The 27696-nt window shown below is 37.6% G+C and overlaps 1 protein-coding gene across 1 annotated transcript in view; it reads right to left on the bottom strand.

The window, feature by feature from the left end:
• Nucleotides 1-8559: 8559 nt before the first annotated feature.
• LOC109827316 overlaps nucleotides 8560-27696 on the bottom strand; it is a 32231-nt gene continuing 13094 nt past the window's right edge. The window contains exons 2-8 of the mRNA XM_020394310.1: nucleotides 11567-11928; nucleotides 10999-11295; nucleotides 10111-10394; nucleotides 9850-9954; nucleotides 9448-9647; nucleotides 9273-9335; nucleotides 8560-9125 (exon numbers count right to left, since the gene is read on the bottom strand). Coding sequence (XP_020249899.1) covers nucleotides 8560-9125; nucleotides 9273-9335; nucleotides 9448-9647; nucleotides 9850-9954; nucleotides 10111-10394; nucleotides 10999-11295; nucleotides 11567-11928 — 1877 coding nt within the window. The remainder of the gene's footprint in view (nucleotides 9126-9272; nucleotides 9336-9447; nucleotides 9648-9849; nucleotides 9955-10110; nucleotides 10395-10998; nucleotides 11296-11566; nucleotides 11929-27696) is intronic.

Raw genomic sequence — 27696 nt, 5'->3', positions numbered from 1 at the left:
ATCACAATCATTATCTCTCTAGAGGAAATCAACAATTGGTGTAGGTACAAATCAAGTAAAAGGTTTTACAACAAATACTTGATGAGATGATAGAACATCGAATTAACACATCTCCTCAACCAAATAAACTGGAATACATAGTCAAAGTCTGAAATGAATAACAAAAATCTGGAGATCTCAACATGTCTCAAAGTACATAATATCTAATACAGGAAATAAGGCACACAACCTTTACAACTCTAGAACATAAACCTCTTAAGTCTAAAAATGTCTCAAGTGGAGTACAAAATAAAATACATCTAATAAGAGGATAAATAGTCTTACTAAAGAGGGTTTTAGTATTTAGAAATTTACAACACGAGCATAGGTACGTCGAGCGAAATAATCCAAACAAGGAAACCCTCATGTATATACCTTGTATCTCAAATTGAAAGTCCCTAAGTACCAAACCCGGAGTCTAATACATGAACAAATAAATGAAAAAGAAAACGAAATACATCGCTACTTCAAAACATGGTGTCATGTCAAACTCACAAGAGTGTCATGTCAGAAAAACGATTAAGTGTCCAAAACCTAGACTATATAGGTTAAACGTCCAACACATAGACTGCATGAAGTAAACGTCCAACTCATGGGCTGAAAGCAATGAGTGTCCAACGCATGGATCGAACATAACCAATGTCCAACGCTTGGACTGAATGTAAACATTGTCCAACGCATGGACTGAATATAACCGTTGTCCAACGCATGGATCAGATGTGACCGTTGTCCGACGCATGGACCGGATATGACCGTTGTCCAACGCATGGACCGGATGATAATGCATATCCAACACGAGGATTAAATAGCAATGCATGTCCAACACGAGGACTAACTGGGAAGGGTGTCCAACACGAGGACTAAAAGGTAATGCTTGTCCAACACGAGGACTGAGAAATGGTGAAAATATCGCTGAGATACATAGTGAAATCTACCTATATCAATTCACAGTCAAAACAGTGTATGAATCTATAATTGATACCCTCAGGTCTTCTATCATGCCTGGGTACATAGTAAGACCAAATACCAATGTCAGATAGTCTAGGAAATCACTCGAACCTAAACAAATATTCAAAAATGTACAAAACAGGGAAAATGCAACAGAGAGTGCTGCGGTCGACCGATCCGGTCGACCGAACTCTGGCAAGAGCCTGGCGGTCGACCGCTAGGCATCTCGGTCGACCGACCAGACGTCCAAATTCTGCCCCTACAACAAGCTCAGCAGTCGACCGCACCGGTCGACCGCCAAGCGGACAGAAACCCAATCTGGGTTTTCTGTCAGCTGTTAAACCTGTAAACACAAAAATTTTTATTTGATATTAAAATACTAATGTTTCTAATAATTATATAACAATATACGAAGAAAACATTGGTGAACTTTATTACCCAAAACATTGGTGGACATTTTATAAACTGAAACACAAGATTTTCGCATCATATGCTATAAAGAACATATTTTTATACTCACATATACACACAAGATTTTCGCATCATATGCTATAAAGAACATATTTTTATACTCACATATACGTTTTAGGCTCAAAAAATCCCATTAAAACTGATTAGAAAACTTTTAAGAACATAGGAGAGGACTGGGCGAGATGTTACTCGCCTGAGGGGGTATTGTAGAACTCCTGAACACGCGTGAGCATGCTCCTCCTTCGATAGAATCGCTCCAAATCCCGCTGAAACCCTTCGAGACTCCTCAAAAATCGCCAAGAACGGATCTAGGGTTTGGGAGAGAAGAGGGGGGCTGCTAGGATTTGTAAAACAGAAGAAAAGAGGTGATTTTCGTGATATAACATGTATATATATAGCAGCAAACCCGAAACCCGAAACCCGAAACCCGAAATTCAGTCTGACTAGGAACATTCTCTTCGATATTTTGGCTATAACATTCTCATACGACCTCGGAATAAGGTGATCTAAGATTTTTTGGAATGTTCTTGAAGAGACCTACAACTTTGGTATTGTACACTTTTCCATATTCTTAATGAATCAATAAGAAAAACATAGAAACTCTCAACTGGTTAAAATTCCCAGATTCTCACTCTTGGCCTTTGTGCATGATTTGTGTATTTATACTCACATATATACATTGAATTGATGTCAAATTAGTTCCTAGCATACTCAAACATCATAATATATTATTTATAAATGTATAACATATTTATTATTATTTATCATAAAGTATTCAAATTTTCGGGGTTTTACAAGATGGGTCGCTAAACAGCCCTCGCAGACGCCTGCCCGGGAGGAAACAGTGGTTCATTCCAGCGTAAACCATGCTGCTACCATCCGCACAGACGTTCCTCTCTCTAGAAGAGCTCGCCAGTGGCAATGACAGGCCCTCGCCCGACAGGAGGTCCAAGCCTTCACCTCATACGATAGCCTGAACTATTACACAGGTTCAAAAAGTGTTAAAAGAAGGGGCAACTCGCCTGACACTGGAAGACTCTCCAAATCAGGAGTGCCAACCAAGATGGACGGGACCACCTGCTCGAGCGGATTCCTTACGGGGAATGACGCTATTCTCACTCGGTTATTTATAGGCACCCTCAAAGGGGTGGCGTTTGAATGGTTCTGCAAGTTAGAACCCGGCTCTATCAATTCATGGGCCGACACGGAAAGACTTTTTTTGGCCCGCTTTTTCGACAACGACACGGAGGTGTCTATGGCCACCCTCCTCGTCAAAAAGCAACGGAAGTCAAAGTCGGTCAACGACTTCGTGAAGAGGTTCAGGAACCGATCGGTCCACTGTCGTGATCAAGTTTTCGAATCCACGCTGATTGAGATGTGCCGCAATAATCTCTCAATCCATATTTTGTCCAAGGTTGGCGTGGTGGAAACCCGGACCTGGAAAGAACTTGTTCGTCAAGGCGAGCAAGTGGAAAATATTATCAAAGTCGCTCACATCGCGGCAGATAATCCTGTTATGTTAACTGTCACCTCTAACAAAATCAACTTATCAATCCCTTCCCATGGGATGATAAGTCCTCATAGTTACTCCGATCGCAACAAAACTCCATCAAGTTAATGATCACCTCTGATGACTAGCGCCGTTATTCCCACGAGTAACACAGTCTAAGTAGTAACCTACCATGCGATGTGTTACTACTTCGGTCAATAGTCACACTCCAACGTCCCTGAACTACCTGACCTATTCCGGATATCCTAAACTTCTATTAGAATAACCGATGGGTAGTAGCCTACCACGCGACGGCTCCTACAGCAATCGATCGTCACATTCCTACATCCCTGAACGATTCGATTACCATATGTGTCGTCCTCACAGATGGCGATAATTATCAAGGGCGGCTCGACAAGCGACATGTCCAACTGTTCCCCCAGATAGCAACTCGCCGAACGGCAAGTCATAGTTAGGGTCTTCAGCTGGTCGCATGCACGAGCAACTGCTCCTTGTTTCAAGCTAAGTGTTACCCTCTCGGTTCTACTTGAGCTGTAACGTGAAAGTCGGAGTTAACCCGACCCCACGCTGTGAACAACCAAAAGCAAAAGGAGATCCTAACGACTAAGTCCAAGACAGACTCGTCGAAGGCTCGTCACACTGCGAGAGATGGTGTAAATGGCTCGACTCAGGCGCCAAACAGCACAGGCGAGTCCAACACAATAGCTATCAAGGGCTAAACCAACAGTCTGAAGCACAGATCAAACGTGTGTATTGTGTGTGTGTTGTGGCCGCGAGTCCAACACAACAGCACAGGATGAGTTTTACTCTTAATAAGTCCAACATGTGTATTATGGGGGTTATTAAATAAACAGTTGTAGTACCCTTTGAGGACTTACCTACGTGAGAGGAACCGTGATGGCCGCGGTTGGGGGGGCATAGCTGACCCCTAGAAACTCTCATGAGTCAGTTTTTTATGAGCATGGCCTTTAACGCTCAACCAGCTTAGCTCAATAGATAAAAACATATTGTGTGTGTTTTTATCAATACCTAATCCAAAGGGCCTAATTCAAGGCCTAGTCCATTATGTCCCTCAGGTGGCGATGAACTCACTAAGGAAAGGTTCAAAGCCGAAAGCTACCTCTCCCGAATTCACGATACGAAAGGTTGCCCAACCTATATTTGACTTTTTTTGGCCCGCTTTTTCGACAACGACACGGAGGTGTCTATGGCCACCCTCCTCGTCAAAAAGCAACGGAAGTCAAAGTCGGTCAACGACTTCGTGAAGAGGTTCAGGAACCGATCGGTCCACTGTCGTGATCAAGTTTTCGAATCCACGCTGATTGAGATGTGCCGCAATAATCTCTCAATCCATATTTTGTCCAAGGTTGGCGTGGTGGAAACCCGGACCTGGAAAGAACTTGTTCGTCAAGGCGAGCAAGTGGAAAATATTATCAAAGTCGCTCACATCGCGGCAGATAATCCTGTTATGTTAACTGTCACCTCTAACAAAATCAACTTATCAATCCCTTCCCATGGGATGATAAGTCCTCATAGTTACTCCGATCGCAACAAAACTCCATCAAGTTAATGATCACCTCTGATGACTAGCGCCGTTATTCCCACGAGTAACACAGTCTAAGTAGTAACCTACCATGCGATGTGTTACTACTTCGGTCAATAGTCACACTCCAACGTCCCTGAACTACCTGACCTATTCCGGATATCCTAAACTTCTATTAGAATAACCGATGGGTAGTAGCCTACCACGCGACGGCTCCTACAGCAATCGATCGTCACATTCCTACATCCCTGAACGATTCGATTACCATATGTGTCGTCCTCACAGATGGCGATAATTATCAAGGGCGGCTCGACAAGCGACATGTCCAACTGTTCCCCCAGATAGCAACTCGCCGAACGGCAAGTCATAGTTAGGGTCTTCAGCTGGTCGCATGCACGAGCAACTGCTCCTTGTTTCAAGCTAAGTGTTACCCTCTCGGTTCTACTTGAGCTGTAACGTGAAAGTCGGAGTTAACCCGACCCCACGCTGTGAACAACCAAAAGCAAAAGGAGATCCTAACGACTAAGTCCAAGACAGACTCGTCGAAGGCTCGTCACGATGCGAGAGATGGTGTAAATGGCTCGACTCAGGCGCCAAACAGCACAGGCGAGTCCAACACAATAGCTATCAAGGGCTAAACCAACAGTCTGAAGCACAGATCAAACGTGTGTATTGTGTGTGTGTTGTGGCCGCGAGTCCAACACAACAGCACAGGATGAGTTTTACTCTTAATAAGTCCAACATGTGTATTATGGGGGTTATTAAATAAACAGTTGTAGTACCCTTTGAGGACTTACCTACGTGAGAGGAACCGTGATGGCCGCGGTTGGGGGGGCATAGCTGACCCCTAGAAACTCTCATGAGTCAGTTTTTTATGAGCATGGCCTTTAACGCTCAACCAGCTTAGCTCAATAGATAAAAACATATTGTGTGTGTTTTTATCAATACCTAATCCAAAGGGCCTAATTCAAGGCCTAGTCCATTATGTCCCTCAGGTGGCGATGAACTCACTAAGGAAAGGTTCAAAGCCGAAAGCTACATCTCCCAAATTCACGATACGAAAGGTTGCCCAACCTATATTTATTTTGTGATTTATTGATTTATTATTTTTGAATTTTCAGTCAATATTACCTTTTGGGGGGGACTATTGGATGTTTTGTTCATGAAAAGGCAATTTTGCCTTTGTTAATAATCCCATATTGGAAAATGAGATGAATAGTATAGGGTATATAATGGTTCTCTCCTTATTAGGCTTTGAATAGTGTTTTGGATCTTGTGGGCTTTGCATATCTGTCCCACACACGCGCGCTCGTGCACGCATGCCACGCCTCGCCCGCACGCGCGCGCCACGCTGCACATATTTTTTGCTTCTCAAGCTTTTATTTTTGTACGTTTTACATGTTTTGTAACGGCTGCATGCGGGTAACGGAAGAAAGATTTGTGTGTAACGGTCCCTTGGATTCAGCGGGGGTTACTCTTCTCCTCACCTATATAAGCAGGCGTGGAGCTCATTCAGAGACACACCAACAAAGAGAAGAACAACTTCTAAGCTCTCTTCTTTCTCTACTCTCATTTCTCCTAGAAATTTTGGCTACATATTTATATTTATATTTTGGGCAATCATTTTCGTCTGAGCATAAGCTCTGTGACTCACGCCCGAGTGCAGAGACCGGCCGATTCTGGGGTTTTTTACCGCTAGGGGAGAGGGGACAAATTGCGCCAGGGCGATAGGCGGATGCTCAATCTTCTAGGGCAGTGACATCACGACTGCTCCCGATCAGGCCTGAATTTTCTAACTCTTTAATTTGAATTTTATATTATTATATTCCTGTTTTGACAGCATAATTCAATTTTTATTCAGAGGATATATAGGTATTTAGTGATTGCATGTAAAGACCTTAAATCTATTGAAGAATAGATTAGTGGTCACTAGTGCTACAACATACCTTGGCTAACAAATTAAGATGGGAACTAAAATTTTAAATGAACAAAAGAACCAAGTGAAAGACAATATAAATAGAGAAAATTTGTATCTGTTATTTTGTGAGTGGGAGAAAAAAATTGAACTACATAATGGGTAGTAGAGATGAAAAAAGAAATCGCTTAACTTCTCCCTTTATGTGTAAAAGAAATTTGTGATTTACCATCAACCTTGCATCTAGAAAATAGTGCCATGTATCATTTCTTTAATTTGAATTTGAAAATTTGGAATAAAGCCATCCGCATACACATTAAGTGAGATAGTATTTTCTTTCATTCTTTTCTTTTTAGAATATTAAAAAAGAGGGATATTATAAAGGAGTGATTGATGGTTAATCCACCTATTTAAATTTTAAAGTTTGATATAAAAGTATCCATGTCCTTATTTTATGTGTTTTTTATAAGAAAGAAAAAACATCGGCTCAAGTGATCTACTTTTGAAGGAGTAGCAATCCAAAGAAAAAAAAATTCAATATAATTCAAATTTTAGAAGCAAGGCCATAACAAATAACTCATAGAAAATAAAAAAATCAGATATACAAACCCATGAAATCAAATCAACCTGTGCGAGCACGGGCATAACGCTTATGAATTATTATAGAATTTATAATGTATAAAAATGTACGTGGTTCAAAAGCATAACATCATGTCTTTAATAAACAGGGGATCACATTTAAGTGAATATTTAACAATCAGATGACTCGAATAAACTTCTACTTAAATTCTATTTGTTTATTACCCGAATACTAAGAGTTTTGTATTTTATGTTTAATGAACTATGGAATTGAATAGTTAGATGAATATTAGTGAACTATTTGTTAATTTGTTCAGTTTCACCTTGCTCTCTGGTACATGTTAATGCAATTTATCGTATTTTATCGTTACAACAGGTCGAGTTTACATGGCACGACATCACTTTGTGACGGTGTATTGGTTGTACTAATCAAATGCATGGATTAAGAGAGTCACTTAGGGCTTTTAAAGCGATAATTCTTTTTTGGGTTTTTTCATGTATACCCTTTACATTATAGGTATTTATAAAATTTTCCTCCAAATCTTTTTAATTATATATTTACGCTTCAAAATTTTCTGTTCTCTCAATTTTACCCATACCTTGGGTTAAATCACCTCTATAGCCCTATTGTAATTATTTTTAAAGAAAAATTAGCAAAATAAAACCAAATAAGTTATAAGTAGTAAACCAAACCCGTTAGAAACTCCATTATCCAATCCTCGCATTATCAAAGAAAATATAAACCATAGAAACACAAAACAAATCTTATCCAGATTCCTCTTGAGGCTATGTTGCTACAACTCCTTGATCCTTTTATCCATAAATGTCTTTGTAACTCCATGATCGATGATGAAACCCGATAAATTAAAATTGAAGATTTGTGAGGTGATACAAGAATTCACGAGAGGACCGCGACCAAGGATGATTTAGCTTTGGGAGGATCACGCTTCCCTATTGATCTTCCTGGCCATTACGAACCTGAAAACAGAATTGAAGAAGATTGCAGGATAGATTGAAAGAAGAATGAGATAGAATGAGGAAGAATTAGAACTGAGGTTGAGTTTGAGAAGAGAAAAATCAATGGTATTTCATTCGTTGATTCAGATTACAACCTCTTATTTATACAAGCTCTCTTCATAACAAGGAAAGAAAGAAAACAGGAAACGTGCACAAAACGTGCACACAATTTAAAAGCTCAACAGAAACAGTAACTAAAATAGTTTTAACTGTTTTAACTGCCTAACTAACTTTGACAACTGTTACAAGCCACTACATTGTATAATAGCCCAGGTATTGTGCAATAATTCAAAGTCTCTTGTCTCAATCCAAGATAACACCAGGTCCCCGTCTTTGGCATTCTTCAGCTTCCTCACCAATTGTCCGGCCATTTAGAGTGATCACCTCTAGCACCTGACAATTCCCTTCCCCTTAAATTAGACCTTGTCTCAAGGTCAAATGTAGGAAATCTCTTGACAAGATCCCAGTAATTCTCCCAAGTAGAATCCAAAGAGGAACGCTGCTTCCACTTTATCAATACCTGAGATATCAATTTTTTTATTTGACAATTGATCGCCTGTCAACAATCTCTTCCTGTTCATCCACCAACTCTATAACATAATTGGTAAAATCATTCTGAAGTATAATATCAGAACCTATCCTTTTTTTGAACTGAGAAATATGGAAGACTGGATGAATCTGTGCATGGGCTGGAAGATCCAATCTGTAGGCAACCTCCCCAATTTTTTCCAAGACCTGATAAGGCCCATAGTATTTTGGAGAAAGTTTATGAGTCTTGTAAGAAGAAACACAAAGTTTCCTGTAGGGCTGAAGCTTAAGGAAGACCATATCACCAACCTCAAAGTCTCTGTGACTCCTATGTTTGTCAGGAAATTTTTTCATTTGTGCACTTGCTTTCTTCAAACTATCCTTTATAAATTGTACGACTATATCCTTAGAAAAAAGAGCTTCATCCACAGATTCCACTTTACAACTCTTAGGAATATAAGAGAGCAAGGAGGGAGGAGGTCTACCATACACAGCCTCAAAGGGTGTAGTGTTAGTAGAGACCTTCCATGTAGTGTTATACCAAAATTCAGCAAGGGGAAACCATTTACCCCATTCTGTAGGTTTATGGCAACAAAAACTCCTTAAGTAACCTTCCAAATTCTTGTTAATCACCTCAGTTTGGCCATCAGTCTGAGGGTGATATGCTGAACTAAACTTCAGCTGACTCTCTTACAATTTGAACATTTCTTTCCAAAACAAACTGGTGAACACAAGATCCCTGTCACTGACTATGGATCTAGGCATTCCATGGAGCTTGAACACCTCTTCAAAAAACACCTTAGCCACAGATTGAGCAGTATAAGGGTGAGATAGAGAAAAGAAATGAGCATATTTTTAAAAGCCTATCAACCACCACAAATATCACTGATTGTGTACCACTTTTGGGCAAATTAGTGATGAAATCCATTGAAAAATCTTCCCATACATAATCTGGAATAGGCAGGGGTTGTAAGAGTCCTAGTGATGCTACATTCTCCCCTTTTGTTCTTTGGCAAACATCACAAGCTTGAATATACTTCTGGACATCACCTTTCATCCCTTTCCAGTAGAAAACCCTCCTCAATCTATGCAATGTCCTGGTAATTCCAGAATGACCCGTAGTTGGACTATCATGATGCTCTTGAATTAGTGTGTTTTTTAATTCTTGTGCATTAGGACTAACAAAAATTTTGCCTCTTTAGTAATAAATTCCTTCCTTCTTAGCCACCTCCTCAATTACAGGTTGCCTTTGTTTTAATTTTGCCTCCAATTCTTTTAAAAAAAAATTCACTAGCACACATGTGCTTGATATCCTCTATCCAATTACTTTTGATAGTAGATATAGCTGAGATTCCTATGTCACTTTCATGAATCCTTGATAATCCATCCGCAGCTTTATTCAACCTGCCAGGTTTATATTCCATAGTGTAATCATACCCATTCAATTTAGCCAGCCCTTTGTTTTGAATACTTGTATGTATTCTTTGCTCAAGAAGATATTTAAAGCTTTAGTGATCAGTTCAAATCACAAAATTCCTTCCCAACAAGTATTGCTGCCACCTCTTAGTAGATAGGATTATAGCTAGTAGCTCCTTTTCATACGTAGATAATGTGGCATTCTTCCCCTTCAAAGCAAATCTGAAATAAGCAATAGGTCTCTCTCTTTGCATCAACACAGCTCCAACACCATTGCCAGATGCATCACATTCTATCACAATTGTAATATTGAAATCAGACATAGCTAAAACTAGGGCATTAGTGAGGGAAAGTTTAAGACTTTTGAAAGCATCCTCAGCATGTATATTCCAGGTGAAATTTCTCTTCTTCAACAGCTGTGTTAGGGGCTATGCCATAGTTCCAAATCCTTTGATAAACTTCATGTAATACCCTGCTAGGCCCAAAAAAACCTTCAACCCCTTGAGTGTGTGAGGTGTTGGCCACTCTACAATTGCCTGAATTTTATTTGGATCCATTCTAACCCCCTGTTTGTGATACAATATGACCCAGAAATTTTACTTGCTTCTGTCCAAAGCTATATTTTGACATTTTTACAACAAATTGGTGGGTTTTCATGACCTGGAACACTTGCCTCAAATGAGTTAAATGTTCCTGCCACCCTCTGCTGCACACTAAAATATCATAAAAAAAACCAAGACATATTTCCTGAGAGCCTAAAATGTTGAAGGGGCATTGGTGAGACCAAATGGCATAACTAAGAATTCAAAATGCCCACTATGTGTTCTGAAGATAGTTTTTGGAATGTCAGAATCACACATTCTAATTTGATGATACCCTGATTTAAGGTCCAATTTATAGTGAAAAACTTGGTTCCATGCAACTCATCCAATAGCTTATCAATAACTGGAATAGGAAATTTGTCCTTGATTGTAGCTTTATTGAGGGATCTGTAATCTATACACATCATCCAACTTCCATCAATTTTTTTACCATCACTACTGGTGAAGATAAAGGGCCATGACTAGGTCTAATAATTCCCTTTTTTAACATTTCTTCAATCTGTTTTTCTATCTCTTGCTTCAAGAAGTGTGCATGTCTGTAAGGCCTGATACAAACTGGCTTGGTTCCAGCTTCTAAGGGAATTTGATGATCAATTTCTCTGGTAGGAGGAAGATGTGGCAGCTCTTGGAAGATAACATCAAATTCTTGTATCAACTTGTGCATGCCATCAGGTAATCCTTCAAGATTAGTCCCTGTAGTAGATTCCTGTAAGCTAACGCTGCATAACTGAATTAGGTATCATTCTTCTTGCTCACTAACAGATTTAGCAATGTTTTTCATTGACAAGCTGCAATTCCCCTGAAATTATTCCCTGTAATGTTCTCTTGATTCTACCACATATGAATGTCGCCTGTAGTTTCTTAAAGTTTAGGGTAATATCTTCTAAGGTTTTCATCCAATCTGCCCCTAACACAATTTGACTACCCCCCATAGGCATCACCAACAAGTTTACTTAGATGCTCACTCCCTGACAGTCTAGTGTTACCCCTTAGCACACCCCAGCTCCTTTGATGAGTTCTCCACTGGCCACAAGAACATCAAAATTGTTGTATTCCGTCACAAATTGCCCTCGTCTCTTGACCAATTTGGCATTGATAAAATTGTGAGTGGAACCAGAATCTATTAAGATATTGATATCTTGGTTTTTGTAATATCCCACAACTCTAATTGTATGAGAAGCTGAGATTCCACTAAGAGATTGTACTGAAATGGATGGGGCTCTCTTTACCAAACTTTCAGCCAGTTCAATGGCTAAATCTTCTTGTTCATCCCTACTAACATCACCTTTCTCTTCCTCAACTGAACCTCCTTCAATGATGCCCTCCAGAATGAATAGATGTTTTCCCTTGCACTGATGCCCTATGTGCCATTTTTCATCACATGTAAAACAAAGATTCTGACTCCTTCTTTTTTGTATTTCCTCGGGGGTAAGTTTCTTGAATTAACAAGAAGATTTAGGCTTTTCTTGTACAATATTTTCATGAGAGGGATGTTTCCAAGGACTTCCTTGATTAAAAGCATTCCAATTCCCTCTAACTTTCTTCTCATTTCTTTGTTTGTCCTCAAACAACTTAGCCAAAGACACTGCTCCCTATTGCATAATGAGTTGACATGAGTTGGCATGGCCAACTTATTATGCAATAGGGAGGGGACACCTCACCTGTCCCCTCCCTTGGTCCCATATTTTGGGTCCTTAAATCATTTTCCATTTTATAATCCCAAAACTTTTGGTCATATTCCACGAACCCCCTAAACTTTATTTTTCCGCAAAACCCTTCAACTTTAATACTGTCAGTCTTGAGTACCCATACTCTTAGTTACAATTGTAGAGATCTATGTAATTACGGCTCTTAAACCATAAAAGCATCCTTCAATTGAATGAATTGGATGCAGAGGGAACCATCTTGGAAAATTAATATAAGATTTTATAATTTCCTAATATTAGAATCAAGATTCAATAGAAAATACATGAGATCAGAAATTCTTAAAGAAGGGGGAAATAAAATGAATCCGGAGCTTCTACCTTGACGTGTCCCAAGGAAAAAGAAGTTGGGGGGTTTGGTGGGAAAAGTTGGAAGGTTTATTAGGAAAAATAAAGCTCAAGGAGGTCTCCCTGGAATTAATGATCCACAACTTTGGGGCGTTTTGCGAAGATTGCCCTAAATGAGATACTTTATTAGCTCTTTCATGCGTGGGCTCTTGGTATAATAGGTTATCATGCACATCACCTTCATGAACTATAACATAATACCCAAATTCACATATGAAAATTGAAATGAGCTTTTAGTCCATAGATGGATAAAGTTTGAAATCATAGTTGTTGGCTTCTTGACATTTCAACCTATTGATATGCATGATGTTCCGAATAATGTAAAAGTTCATTCTTAATATAGCTTGGACAAGAAGAATATTGAGTAACACAATGCATTGACCCAAGATTAAAATTGGCAATATGCAAAGCATTAAGCAAAGAGAAGAAAAAGGGAAGAATAATAGCTAGATTGCCATACAATTAGGTCTTTCTTCCTCTTCAAACTCGTACAAGAGATCTACATTGCAATGTTTTCATTAAAGGTTTTGCATATGTGAGTATTTAATTATTAGGAAATTCTAATTAGTTTCCAAAGGAAAAAATTAATCTCCATTATGTAGATGATCATGAAATAATTATCAGAAGTACAAAGTTCAATCCCTTAAATCTCAAAACAATGAAGATTACCACCCTGAAGCCTAGCTTACTAGAACAATAGTCGAGAATGAGGAACTGCTGATGTAATTTCCCGGCTTAATTGCACTTAAACAGCGTATAATTTCCCCTACTTTGCTCTTATACACCATCACTTGTTTTTTGGTAGCACTTATATAATCTAAAGTTTTAAAAATTTAAGCTTAAACAATCTCAGTTATTCAAATATGAGAAATCCCCTCTAAATTTTTCATGCGGAACTCACATGCTAATTTTAGAATTTTTTTACCTTTTAGTTTTTGTTAAATTTATTGTTAGAACTACCATAATTCTACTTTAAATTAAACTACATAAATCCTAATTTAAAATAGGGTTCGGATGAAATTTAACAGCAAATGTAATAAATATTAAAAGTTAAAATGTTCTAAAATTGGCATGTGTGTGTCACATTAGAACTTCTGGGAGAAAATTTTTCATGTTTGCATAAGTGATGGTATTATAATGTAAATTTTAAATTTTTTATGATATATAAGTGATGCGAAAAACAATTGGTGGTAAATAAGTGTGGGGTAGTTAACGGTAATTATCGATGTGAATCAGACCTCCTTTTTGCCCAATATATGACTTGAAACTATTATAATATCAATTCAATATTGTTGAACCTAGCAAAATGAAAATAAGTAGCTTCTTTGAGATAAACCCTACGGAAATCTTTCATATTTTGATATTGTTCTCTCAAAATTTTTTATTTGATACGTATCCGCCACAATTGGCAAAGAGATTTACGCATGAAACATACCATTAGGGTTAGGTAGAACTAATTATGATCCTCCTTGTTTCTCCTTTTTGTCCTTACTACATCTTTTACTCACCATATAGTACAAAGAAGTGATATCTTTCTTAACAAGGTTTTTCTAACAGGTGCTCAAGGGCAGTTGTTACGAGATGAGATAGATAAAAAATAAATTGCAAGTAGGTTTCTCCTGATTTGCACTAATTTATTTTCTTACTTCTGCTCTCTATATCTCTCTCATCTCTAACGAGTGCTCATAGATACCCATTAGAAAAATCTTTCGTAAAATGTTTAGTGGTATATATTGAGCTTTTTTTTCATCTCTTAAACATTGTATGCAGCTATAACCAACCAATTAAGAGGATTTTTCAGGTAGACGTAAAGGGAATCAATAAAAATACAAAGAGTTGAGATGATAAAATATCTCAAAAACCCAATAAATATCCCTTTTCTCTTTTGAGATATATAAGTCACCCCAGACAATATTTAATTTGAAGTCCTTTCCCATTTGTTTTGTATTTTTGCCTTATTATTTAACTGTAGTACCCAAGGTTTACCCATTTTCGAATTTTGCATTTCAAGATATTTTTTTTCAACACTTTTAATACCCCAAAATTTTAATTCTATTTTCCTTTGTCCTCCATATTTCATTACATTTACCATTAAATTTGTAGTTTAGATCTATTTTACTCGGTTGTTACTTAGTTATCAGGGATCGATCTAAACAATCAAATGTTAACATCAGACTCGGGCATCACATGCCTAGCAAACGATATAAATTTAATAGAAAATCTAACAAAATCTAGCAAAATCTAGATAGAGTTATCAAAGTGAAATTGGATTGAATTTTTTTGCCATTAAACTGCTGAAAAACTGTGGAATACCAAAGTGAAAAATAAGCCTATATTTTAAGATGTAGAGCGTAAAATTTAATACATCGAAAATATGTACGTGAACTTTATAGCGAAGCATATATCAATTGTTTTTGTAAAGTAATGTCCAAGAAGAACTCAGAAGGGAATAAAATGGCCTAACACATACAAAATAGTACTGGAAAATTAAAGATGCTCTACTGAAATCACTCCCAATTGAATCCTATCGCTTATGGTATCAATGTACGAAGCCTAGGAGACATTGCATGATCACGGCCAGTATAGGCTATAATCACTAGAACTTTTGGAAAAATGTAGCTATCTGAGCTCTACAACTTCGGACAGAATCTACAACTTCAGACAGAACACGACATGTGAAGACAGGAGAAAATGAAGATGCTACGCTCATCAGATGTCACATGTTATATATTATTATAAGTTTTGGGCATCAAACACTTCACCTTTGATCTTGTGTCGGCATATGGACATAACAATCGATTTTTTTATTGTTGTTGGCATTCTTCTCAGTTGTTCAATAAGACAAACCCTCTGTAACAAATTCATTCTTCGTCCCAAGGATCCTTGAAGCAGCCCATTTCAATCTCACTTAGTTGTACAAAGAGACGGGGCTACTTTATTCATATGGTCATTGGAGACAACGCCTAGTCTCTTCTAGTATAGCTTTCTAAAATAAAAATTATAACTAAAGATACTATAATATCTTATTATTTTCCAAGAGATTACTAAATAGAATGACTATATTATTATCTTGAATATTTGTGAAATCTTTTAACCTAAAAAATATAACGACTCCGCTGGGGCTGGGGATTTTCTTCTCCTCTAACAAGAAAGTCATGTCGCGGTATGATAATATAGCACCTAGGACAACTATCAAAATCATCACTGCGGAGATGGACTATGCCGTTTAAAAGGTTTACTTATGGAGCAATCAAGGGAGCCCAAGCGAGCGCGAAAGACCTCCACGGCACTGAGCACTCATGCCTAGTTATGGTCAAGGATTCTGCTATCACCATGACCATCACGTCCCCATCCAAGGCTAAGCAAAAATCCTCCTAAACGGTTGATGACTTGACCTCTAAGTTTGACAATATAATGCGTTGCTCATCTCGGTACTTGAAGCAGAAGTAGGTACTTGCGAACTCTAACCGTCACATGGACATCCAACTCAGCGAGAACACATCATAAGCCCTCGCGGAGTTTTAGGCGAAGCTAGAAGCATGTTCTACTCAGATAACCATCTAAACTTATCACCTCCCGCTTCCCAAAATACCAGGGAATCGAAACGTGAACAAGCCCGCGACGTATTAGATTAAGGAGAATAAATAAAAATAAATATTTCACCTCAACCTAATACGCTAAGCGTTTGGAAATAAATACAATGTAAGGCATAGGTCCCCGATCACGATAGCGAGAATATAATGGACAAACTCAAAACAAAATAATACATATCACAAATGAATATTATCCAAGACATATTATTCGGGTCAACATGTCCTTATACATATCTAAACAAATGAATACTGAAGAGGTACAAAGATACATCGATCAAGCGGGAATGGAAAGTACTACAAAAGTAAACTGCAACCATCAGCTAATAAATAACATGACTAGGCTTCGACTCCTTCTGCTCCGTCTACAAGGTACTCCTGCTGAGAATCCTTTAGCTCTTGCTGAATCTGTTCTTCCCCTAAGTCTGACGTACACCAGAGAAAACAGATGTACGTCAGCGTGCATGGCACACTGAAAGATCCCACAAAACAAATAGAACAACGAAAACCAAAGCGAAAAACGATACGATAACAGAATAACAAAAGAAACGTACAACTGGAAATCCAAAAATCAACATGAAAATCTACTACTAAAATATAATTGTTGGCCTTCTTGTTTTGATGATGTTTAACAAACAATTTACCACTAATGTTGTTTGTCTAGTATTTGTGTTTTCTTATTTATTGTAGACAAACAACGTAGTTGGAGGATGGATGGAATAGAGCTTCAACGATGATATCCAATGGAGGATGGCGGATTTGTGGAGTGAAGCTACATACAATTCAAGTTAAAGATCAAGTTCAAGCTTCATCCGCAACATGTACCAAGTTGAGCTATAATGAAGATCAAGATCAAGCTTGGGTAATTTAGTTTAGGAATTTATATTATGTGTGTTAGTACTTTAAGCTCAATCATATACACACATACACGCTTTGGTTTTGGTTTTGTATATATACAGTTATATATATACATATATGTTTTTGGTTTAATAATTTTTGAGTTTATATATGAAACAAATGAATAAAATTGGAAAATACTATTTTGTTTCATGTTTATATGCCTATATATGATTTCACCTTTAACAAGCTTATATTTAATGAAATCATATTTAGTGTTTTGAATATATTGCATAGAATATGCAATTTAATGAAAATATTGTATTTCTAGGTTATAGACTTCATAACAACATATTATATCTTTTATCAAGTCTATACAATCATTTCATAAGGTTTCAAAATGTTGTTTAAGTCAAAATATCAAAATATCAATTTTCAGGTTTTCATGTTTTGGACTATTTTGTAAAATGATGACTATTTTGTAAAATGATGCAATTTAATGAAAAATATTGTATTTCATGTTTATTATCATGTCTACAATCATTTCCCAAAGTTTTACATTTTTCTGAATTTATTTGATATTTTTAAACAGGGTTTTAAAATCAGCTCTAAAACCGATTTTTCTGGAATGTTAGTTTTCGGTCGACCGGTACGGTCGACCGGTCAATTGACCATTCGTCGGTATTTTTCCAGAGAGTCGTCGGTCGACCGGTCCGGTCGACCGAGAGCTCAAATCGGTCGACCGAAAGAATTTCCGGTCGACCGACGTTAGTCCAGGAAGTTTTCTTCGTGTTTTTGCTCTCATCGGTCGACCGACGGGATTTTTGGTCGACCGACAATGTGACCGTTGGACTTCTAACGGCTATTTCTGAGCTGACTCTTCTGGGGCATTATGGTCTTTCTGTTTTGGGTTTTTTGCTGATATTTCGTCTTCCTATATATACCCCATTGCTGATGTCTTTTCAAATTGATCAAGAGAGTTTAAAAACAAGTTTAAGAAAGTTTTAATCAAGGGTTTATGTGTGGTTTAAGTGTGTTTATAAGCTTTTAAGCATTTGAGTGTTTTGGTTTTGTGAATCACTTCCACAAGAGCTTGAGGAGATCATCTATTGGTGTTTGAGCATCCAACTCTTCTCCTTCCACTCTTGATCTATTGAGAAGTTTTCTAAACTCAATCTAGCTTCATATTTTATATTGTTTGATTATCTTTTTATTAAGCTAGTGTTCATATTGAGTTTAGTTGATTTTATTATCTCTTTGTTCACACACAACCTATTGAGCTTATTGTATTTACATTCATATTATAATTTTGGGTTGTGAGATTAGTGACTTAGAGTTGTGCTTAATTGAGTTCTCACCTTGTTTAGAGAACAAATCATTTGATTTATATTGTGCTTATTGTGAGGATTCACTTGTAATACACTTGTACACCGAGAGAAGTGTGTGGTGAGAGACGGGGTCGAATCCAAGAGGAGTGGCGTCGGTTGACGTGCCTAGGGAGAGGTTGTAACCGAGCACTTGAGGAGGAGGACACGGGCTAGGACCAACACTTAGTGTGTGAGGTGTGATTACATAGTGATTGTATTGTGAGGTGTAAACGTTGTTCGGGTGAACGTAGAAAACCCGGTTGTGATAGTGGAGATCTCCTCGAGGTGAGGAGCGGGGACGTAGGTCGTGGGGACCGAACCTCGTAAACATATCGTTTTGTTTGTGATTGCATTGGCGTTCTTATTCTTGTTTTCATATCTTATATCGCCTTTGTGTATTGCTCATCATATTACCCTATCACTTGTGTAGATTGTTTATTTTACCCTTGTGTTAGTTCATATATCCTTGCTCATATATTTGTAATATCTCATTGATAGGATATATTCATTTGTTCATATTGCTTATCCTAGCTTACGTATCTTGTTGTATTTTATACTTGCTAGGATAACTTGTTAATTAATCTTAATTGGCATTTAATCGGATTAGATTAGCATAAGACCCTAATCACCCCCCCTCTAGGGTCTAACAATAATAACATAAGTCTAACTACATACGATAACCGGGTCAAGTACTATCCATGCTATCACAACTCACTGGTGTTAGATCTAATAAAATTTGAGATCTAAACCATAAAGCCATGATTAATTCAAAGAGATTTACAAGAATCAAAAGAAAAGAGCAGAAGCTTATACCTGAATCCATAGATTAAACTTGAGATGGGTTTTGGATCTTCTAACCTTAAGGTTTCTCTAGCCAAATTTCTCTCTAGATGGGGGTGAAGAGAATTAGAGAATGTAACACTAGATTAGGGACCATAACCCCTTATTTATAGATGTTGTATATTTATAATTTGGCCCATCATCAAATCACAATTACAACCTGGTATCCGCACATATAACCCCATGACTTATTTAAATACCCATTAACCCAAATTAATTGATCACTTTAGTGGGTTATCCTGAAGGATAACAATACACATTGATTAATCATATGTGCCCACAAATAGATTTATTAGATTAAATCCAACAATCTCCCACTTGGGCACCATATGATTCCTTAAATTGTGTATAACCTTATGAGCTCAAAAAATTGCTATCACTGAAAAGGTATTTCTGAACAATCTCGTCCATTGACTATATCAATATAGGATCAAAGCGGCCTTCGTCATATTTATCGTGACTCGACCCATCAATGGTCACATATACCAATACAATCAAACGACATAGATCAATCATGGATATGCAGCATGAAAATTACATGCAATGTGATCAGTACATGTCAATTTTCAACTGGTCCTCCTTTAGTGAGGTCAAAACCAAACATAATGTAACAGAGTGTCTTAACTGAATACTTTATTATGATCAGACAATACAACCAAACATAAAGCACTAAAAATTATAAACTCCCACTAAATCATGATATCCTCAAATAACACCACACCCATATGAGCAGTGTGCTCATGAAAAACCTTGGGTGGCAATCCCTTAGTAAGAGGATCAGCTATCATGAAGTTTGTCCCAATGTGCTCTATGGATATCTATCCACTCTGCACCCTTTTTTTCACAACCAGAAACTTAATGTCAATATGTTTTGACTTAGTTGAGCTCCTGTTGTTATTGGAATACATTACTGCAGATTTATTGTCATAATATAACCTTAGTGGTCTTTCCATATTTTCCAAAATACGCAGTCCTGTGACAAAGTTTCGCAGCCATATTCCCTGATTGGATGCCTCATAGCAAGCTACAAATTCCGCTGCCATAGTGGAGGAACTAACATATAAATGTAGCCTGATGTAGACTTCCTGCTATCTTGGCATCCAGCAAAATCAGAGTCCGAATACCCAATGACCTCTAATTTCTCTGATTTTCTGTATGTGAGCATGTAATCTTTTGTTTTCTGAAGATACCTCATAACCCTTTTGACTGCTATCCAATGATCCATACCAGGGTTGCTTAAGTATCTGCCTAACATCCCAACAATGTACGCAATATCCGGACGCGTACATACCTGAGCATACATTAGACTTCCTACAGCCGAAGCATAAGGAATCTTCTGCATTTCCTGAATTTTAAGGTTACCTTTAGGGCACTGATTGAGACTAAATTTGTCTCCTTTAGCCACAGGGGTGTCTCTTAGTCTGCAGTCTTGTATGCCAAACCTTTTAAATACCTTATCGATATAGCTCTTTTGTGATAATCCAAGAATACCCTGAGAGCGATCTCGATGTATCTGGATTCCTAATATAAAAGAGGCGTCCCCAAGATCTTCCATCTCAAAATTCTTTGATGGAAATCTCTTGGTTTCGTGCAGCATGCCTATATCATTAGTGGCAAGCAATATGTCATCGACATACAGAACCAGAAAGATATACTTACTCCCACTGAACTTGTGATATACACAGTCATCAACAATGTTCATCTCAAAACCGAACGAGACAATTATTTGTTGAAACTTATGATACCATTGACGAGGAGCTTGCTTGAGTCCATAGATGGATTTCCTTAATTTGCAGACCATATTCTTTGGGTCTCCCGACACAAAGTTTTCTGGTTGCACCATATAGATCATCTCATCAATGTCTCCATTGAGAAATGCAGTCTTAACATCCATCTGATGTAACTCAAGATCATAATGAGCAACAAGTGCCATGATTGTTCTGAAAGAGTCTTTCGATGAAACCGGAGAGAAAGTCTCTGTATAATCAATGCCTTCCTTTTGAGTATAGCCTTTAGCCACAAGACGTGCCTTATACCTCTCCACATTACCATTTGGAACCCGCTTAGTTTTAAAAATCCATTTACAACCAATTGGTTTTGCACCTTCTGGTAATGGGACAAGTTCCCAAACCTTATTGTCTTGTATAGACTTGTACTCTTCATTCATGGCATCAATCCACTGTTGAGAGTTAGAACTTTTCATGGCCTGAGAGAAGTTGATTGGATCATCTTCTAACATTCCACTACTTTCCTCATGTTCTTGGAGAAATACAATATAATCATCCGGAATAGCATTTCTCCTTTTTACATAGACTTGTACTCTTCATTCATGGCATCAATCCACTGTTGAGAGTTAGAACTTTTCATGGCCTGAGAGAAGTTGATTGGATCATCTTCCAACATTCTACTACTTTCCTCATGTTCTTGAAGAAATATAATATAATCATCCGAAATAGCATTTCTCCTTTCTCTCGTGGGTCTCCTTAATGGCACTGGTTCTTGAGGTTGTTGAGTTTGTTCTTCTGGAACTGGGAGTTGTTCAACATTATCATCTTGAGGTTCCAGATTTACTTCTTGAGCAACAACAGGTATAGGAACCTGAATATTGTAAAAAGTAACTATATGGATTGGATCTGAAGCCAATTCCTCCTCAAAACTAATGTCTCTAACATTATTTCTCTCCCCAAACTCAACATCCTCAAAGAATATTGCTGTTTCCGTCTCAAAAATATTCCTTAGTGTGGGATCATAAAACTTATAGCCCCTAGAGCGTTCAGATTACCAAATAAAGTAGCTGCTAACTGTTTTGAAGTCCAATTTCTTTTCATTTGGCCTATAAGGCCTTACCTCAGCTGGACATCCCCAAATATGTAAATGCTTTAAACTGGGCTTTCGACCAGTCCAAAGCTCATAAGGTGTTTTAGCAACTGCTTTACTTGGTACTCTATTCAGAATGCAAGCTGCTGTCTTTAGTGCTTCTCCCCAGAGAGACTCTGGTAAAGAAGAATAAGCAATCATACTTCTTACCATATCCTTAAGAGTCCTGTTTCGTCTTTCAGCTATACCATTCATGCTAGGTAAACCCGGCATTGTGTACTGTGGGACGATACCGCATTCCTCTAGGTATCTAGCAAATGGTCCTGGACGTTGTTCACCTAAACCATCATATCTACCGTAGTACTCACCACCACGATCAGATCTAACGGTTTTAATTCTTCTGTTGAGTTGATTCTCAACTTCAGCTTTATAGGCTTTGAACATGTCCAGAGACTCAGATTTTTCATGAATAAGATATAGGTGCCCATAGCGTGAGTAATCGTCTATGAATGATATAAAATATTATTGACCATTCCAGGATTCCGTAAGGAATGGCCCACAAATATCTGTATGTATCAATTCTAAGACATCCGAATATCTGTTGGCACCTAATCTCTTAACTTTGGTCTGTTTTTCCTTGATACATTCAACACATACGTCGAAGTCCGAAAAATCAAGGGAATCCAAAATGCCATCAGACACAAGATGCTCAACTCTACCTTTTGAGATATGACCCAAGCGCTTATGCCATAATGTCACCGAATTTTCCTTATTTAATTTACGCTTAGTACCACGTGATTCCACATGCAAGGATTTATTATAAGAAGCAATTGTATCAAGCAAATATAGGTTGTCATAAGTACTCAAGTAACTGGTTCCCACAACATTTGAATTAAAAGATAAACTGAATTGACTGTTTCCAAATGAACAAGAATAACCCGATTTGTCCAATACAGAAACAAAAAATAAATTCCGTCTAAAAGACGGTACTACAAAAGTATCTTTCAAATCCAAATAAGAACCAGTTCCTAACAACAACCTAAAGTGCCCAATTGCTTCCACATCTACCGATTGTCCGTCGCCCACAAAGATGTGTCTTTCAACATCACTTGGCTTTCGGTAGCTCAGGCAACCCTGCATAGAAACACTTATGTGAGTAGTAGCACCAGAGTCTAACCACCAAGTGTTTCTAGGTACTGAAGCTAAATTAACCTCAGAACAGACCAAAGCAAGGAACGTACCCTTATTATCACGCCAGGCGTGATATTTTGTACAGTCCTTCTTTACATGTCCAGGCTTCTTACAGAAGAAACAACCCTGATTATCCTTATGTTGTTTCTTCTCAACTGGACCCTTAGCAGCTTCCTTATCATTCTTCCTTTTCTTGCCCTTATCCTTAGAGGCATAGGCCAAATGAGCACTTTCTGTCTTATCTTGCTTCAACCTGTCTTCTTCTTGCACACAGTATGAAATGAGCTCATTTAGAGTCCATTTCTCCTTTTGACAGTTATAACTGACCTTAAATTGGTTAAACTGTGCAGGAAGAGACAACAAAACCAGATGCACTAATAACTCGTCACAAAGATCGAGTTTAAGTGCCTTAAGCTTTGAAGCAATATGAGACATTTCCATAATGTACTCCCTGATATTTCCTTTGCCCTTATACTTCATTGAAATCAAGCGAGCTAAAAGCGTGCTTGTTTCTACCTTATCGTTTTTCGCAAAACGCTTCTCAATTTCGGCAAGGAAATCTTTAGCCTTAGTAATCCCTTCGGATTCTATGCCCCTGAAGGCTTCCGGAACGCCGCGCTTAATGATCATAAGACTCATGCGATTTGAACGCTCCCACTTCTCATGCTCCTTCTTTGCATCAGGAGTGCTATCCGCATTGAGAGGTTGGGGTTGTTCAGTTCTTAATGCATAGTCAAGATCCATGCAGCCAAGAACAATTAATATGTTCTCTTTCAAAACCTTGAAATTTGTCCCATTTAGCATGGGAATTGAGTTGATGTTAGCAGAAATTGTTACAGCAGATGCATTAGCTGAAATAAAACAAAAAAATGCTCACATCAATAACCATAATTAGTAATTAATAAAATTTAAATAATGACAAATTCCATCCAAGATATCTGGCACAATATTAATATCAAGTCTTTGGACAGTAATATTAACTTGTAAGTGATATCTTGTTGCAATGATCAAACATTGACAATAACTCATGTCAAATAATGAAACTATCTTTGGATCGAATCATTATTCACATGTAAACCTTATAATTGTCACATGCTTATCATCGCAGATGTGTATACAGTCTAAATAAATATTAACCTTCCTTTGGGCCGATTAAATATTTACACGAAAGCATACACACAAACATCTCACATTCCTCATGAACAATCTACACAAGAGAGGTTACTTTGGCAACTTCTTGTTTCAATTAATCAATTGGAGTGAGAGACAACCTTAATACCTTAGTGTCATAATATTTGAATTAAATAATTGATTAAAAACCAAATTAGATTTAAATTAAAAAAATTCAAATTGAATTTAAATTAAATTAATTTAAATTTTCATAACTTAATTGGGGTCTCATAGCTTAATTAGGGCCCATAACTTAATTGAATAAATTAAGTATACCAAAGTGGACCCATGAAAAGCTGAGGCTTAACCATAGTGAACATGAAGTTCGCTTGACTTCGAACGTGAGGTTCGACTGTATTGAGTACAAGACTCACTTAAGCACGAACGCGAGGTTCGTCTGAAAATGAACGTGATGTTCAACTTGAGAACGAACTCGAGGTTCGTTTGAAAAAAGAATGCGAGGTTCTACTGAATATGAACTCATGGTTCAACTTGAGAACGAACGCGAGGTTCGTTTGAAAAATGAACGCGAGGTTTGACTTGAATTGAGCGCGAGGCTCACCTGAGAACGAACGCGAAGTTCGTTTGAATTTGAGCGTGAGGCTCAACCTGAGAACGAACGCGAAGTTCGTATGAATTGAGCGCGAAGCTCACCTGAGAACGAACGCGAAGTTCGTTTGAAATTGAGCGCAAGGCTCAACCTGAGAATGAACGCGAAGTTCGTCTGAATTGAGTGCGAAGCTCACCTGAGAACGAACATGAAGTTCGTTTGAAATTGAGCACGAGGCTCAACCTGAGAACGAACGCGAAGTTCGTCTGAATTGAGCGCGAAGCTCACCTGAGAACGAACGCGAAGTTCGTTTGAAATTGAGCGCGAGGCTCAACCTGAGAACGAACGCGAAGTTCGTTTGAAGCTTTCAAGCCTCGCCAAAATAGATAACCACCTCCTTAATTTTCGCCACGTTTTCACACACGAACCCTTAGGGTTTCAAATTGAAACCATCGCCGCCACTGTTCCAGCACCCAAGAGGTCAAAACCCAAGGGTTTCCTGACGCCGCCATCGCCGTCGGAGTCGAGAGCGAAGCCGCCAGTGAAAGTTCGCCGACGAGGAGCACGGGACCGAAGACCAAACCCAAAAATTCCTCGATTTTTATTTTCAAAACCAGATCCATAATCGGAAAAAATTTCGTGATCCAGATCCAAGAAAAATCGAAGAAAAATCCAAAAAATAAAAACTTTTCAACAGCCGTTACTGATCATCCGTGAACAAAAACTGAATCTAAAAACAATTAAGATCAAAAACCCTAATTTTAATCTTAATCTCTTAGAACAAATCAAGGTGGCTCTGATACCACTTGTTAGATCTAATAAAATTTGAGATCTAACCATAAAGCCATGATTAATTCAAAGAGATTTACAAGAATAAAAAAAAAAGAGCGAAAGCTTATACCTGAATCCATAGATTAAACTTGAGATGGGTTTTGGATCTTCTAACCTTAGGGTTTATCTAGTCAAATTTCTCTCTAGATGGGGGTGAAGAGAATTAGAATGTAACCCTAGATTAGGGACCATAACTCCTTATTTATAGATGTTGTACATTTGCAATTTGGCCCCTCATCAAATCACAATTACAACCTGGTATCTGCACATATAACCCCATGACTTATTTAAATACCCATTAACCCAAATTAATTGATCACTTTAGTGGGTTATCCTGAAGGATAGCAATACACATTGATTAATCATATGTACCCACAAATAGATTTATTAGATTAAATCCAACAACTGGTCCATCTCTCACAAAATCAACGCTCATATCACCGGATAACTGACTGTTCACAAATCCCCTACGCGCATCCAATCCCACGAAAAAGGTGGCTAGAGGACTACACGCAATCCGATCTCAGCCCGGTCCGAACTCAGGCAAAGCTCGGGTGACGAAACAGGTCACGGATCCAAGTGGCGAAACATGTCACTTGGTCTAACAAACCAACCTCAGGACAAAACAAGTCTATGGTGCGAGTCTGGAAGATACATCAACAGCCTTATCCGATCACATGAACATTAACTTCCTCATCCCTACTCTTCTCATTTTTTTAAGTCAACCATAATCCTCATTAAAACTCAGGTTCACCACCTAAACTCAGTCAACACACATATCACTAAGTCTGTTCATGACGCACGAGGCCACTAAGTCATGAACTACTAAGGGTTCTCAAACACAATATGGATAATACATAATAGACATGTCAAATACATTAAATAAATAGAAAACGTGAAATATGATCATAAATAGTAAAAACATACATGCGGTTCGGTTTCATCAATATCTTGTTATCTAAATCTCAAAACCACTCATAAAATTATCCACAGCTAAATAATATACAATATGATTATGGTTAAAACTGAAATCGAAAAACCGTGATTGTTTTGCATATGAAATGTCATAGTCTACAACTACCAACACAAAATCATAATTTAATTTAAATCCAAAATAAATAATTCTTTTTGCAAATAAATTCCTTTAAATCATCATAATTATCAAAAATGAATTTGTTTCTAAAATAATTCCTTTTAAATTATTATAAGTTTTCTAAATGATCCATTCTCAAATATTTTTTTAATTAATATAATTATCCAAAAATGATTCCACTGTCGAAATAAATTCTTTTACTTCATAATAATTATTCTAAAATGATCTTTTCTCAAAATAGTTTAACAATTCAAATAATCCATTTTCCAAAATAAATTATTTTAAATTATCTATTTAATAATTATTCAAAACCAACTCTTTTTCCAAATAATAATTATTTTAAATTATCTATTTAATAATTATTCAAAACCAACTCTTTTTCCAAATAATCTCTTTTCTCATCATAATAATTCTAATTAATATAATTATTCAAAACCAACTCTTTTTCCAAATAATCTCTTTTCTCATCATAATAATTCTAATTAATCTACAAAAACACTAATTTATAAGTTGAAATCATTTAATATCATCATCAATAGTCCCACGCAGATAATAACAATACATAATTAAATTATGTAAATATTTCATAATAAATGTAAATATTCAAACTACGAAACAGGGAGAGCGGGATCTTGCATCGGGTATTGTTGAATGAATCAACGTCGACGTGCGTGTCCGCGGGTCTGATCTGAGCGCGGGTATGAAGAGCACTACGGGTCAGATCTAACGCGGAGAGCGCGGCGTCGTAGGGGACTGTAATGAGGGGCAGCGGGGAGAGCGGACAGCGGCGC

Source organism: Asparagus officinalis, unplaced genomic scaffold (genome assembly GCF_001876935.1).
Source record: "Asparagus officinalis unplaced genomic scaffold, Aspof.V1 AsparagusV1_Un133, whole genome shotgun sequence".
Lineage (NCBI taxonomy): Eukaryota > Viridiplantae > Streptophyta > Magnoliopsida > Asparagales > Asparagaceae > Asparagus > Asparagus officinalis.
This window is presented reverse-complemented; position numbering and strand designations above follow the sequence as displayed.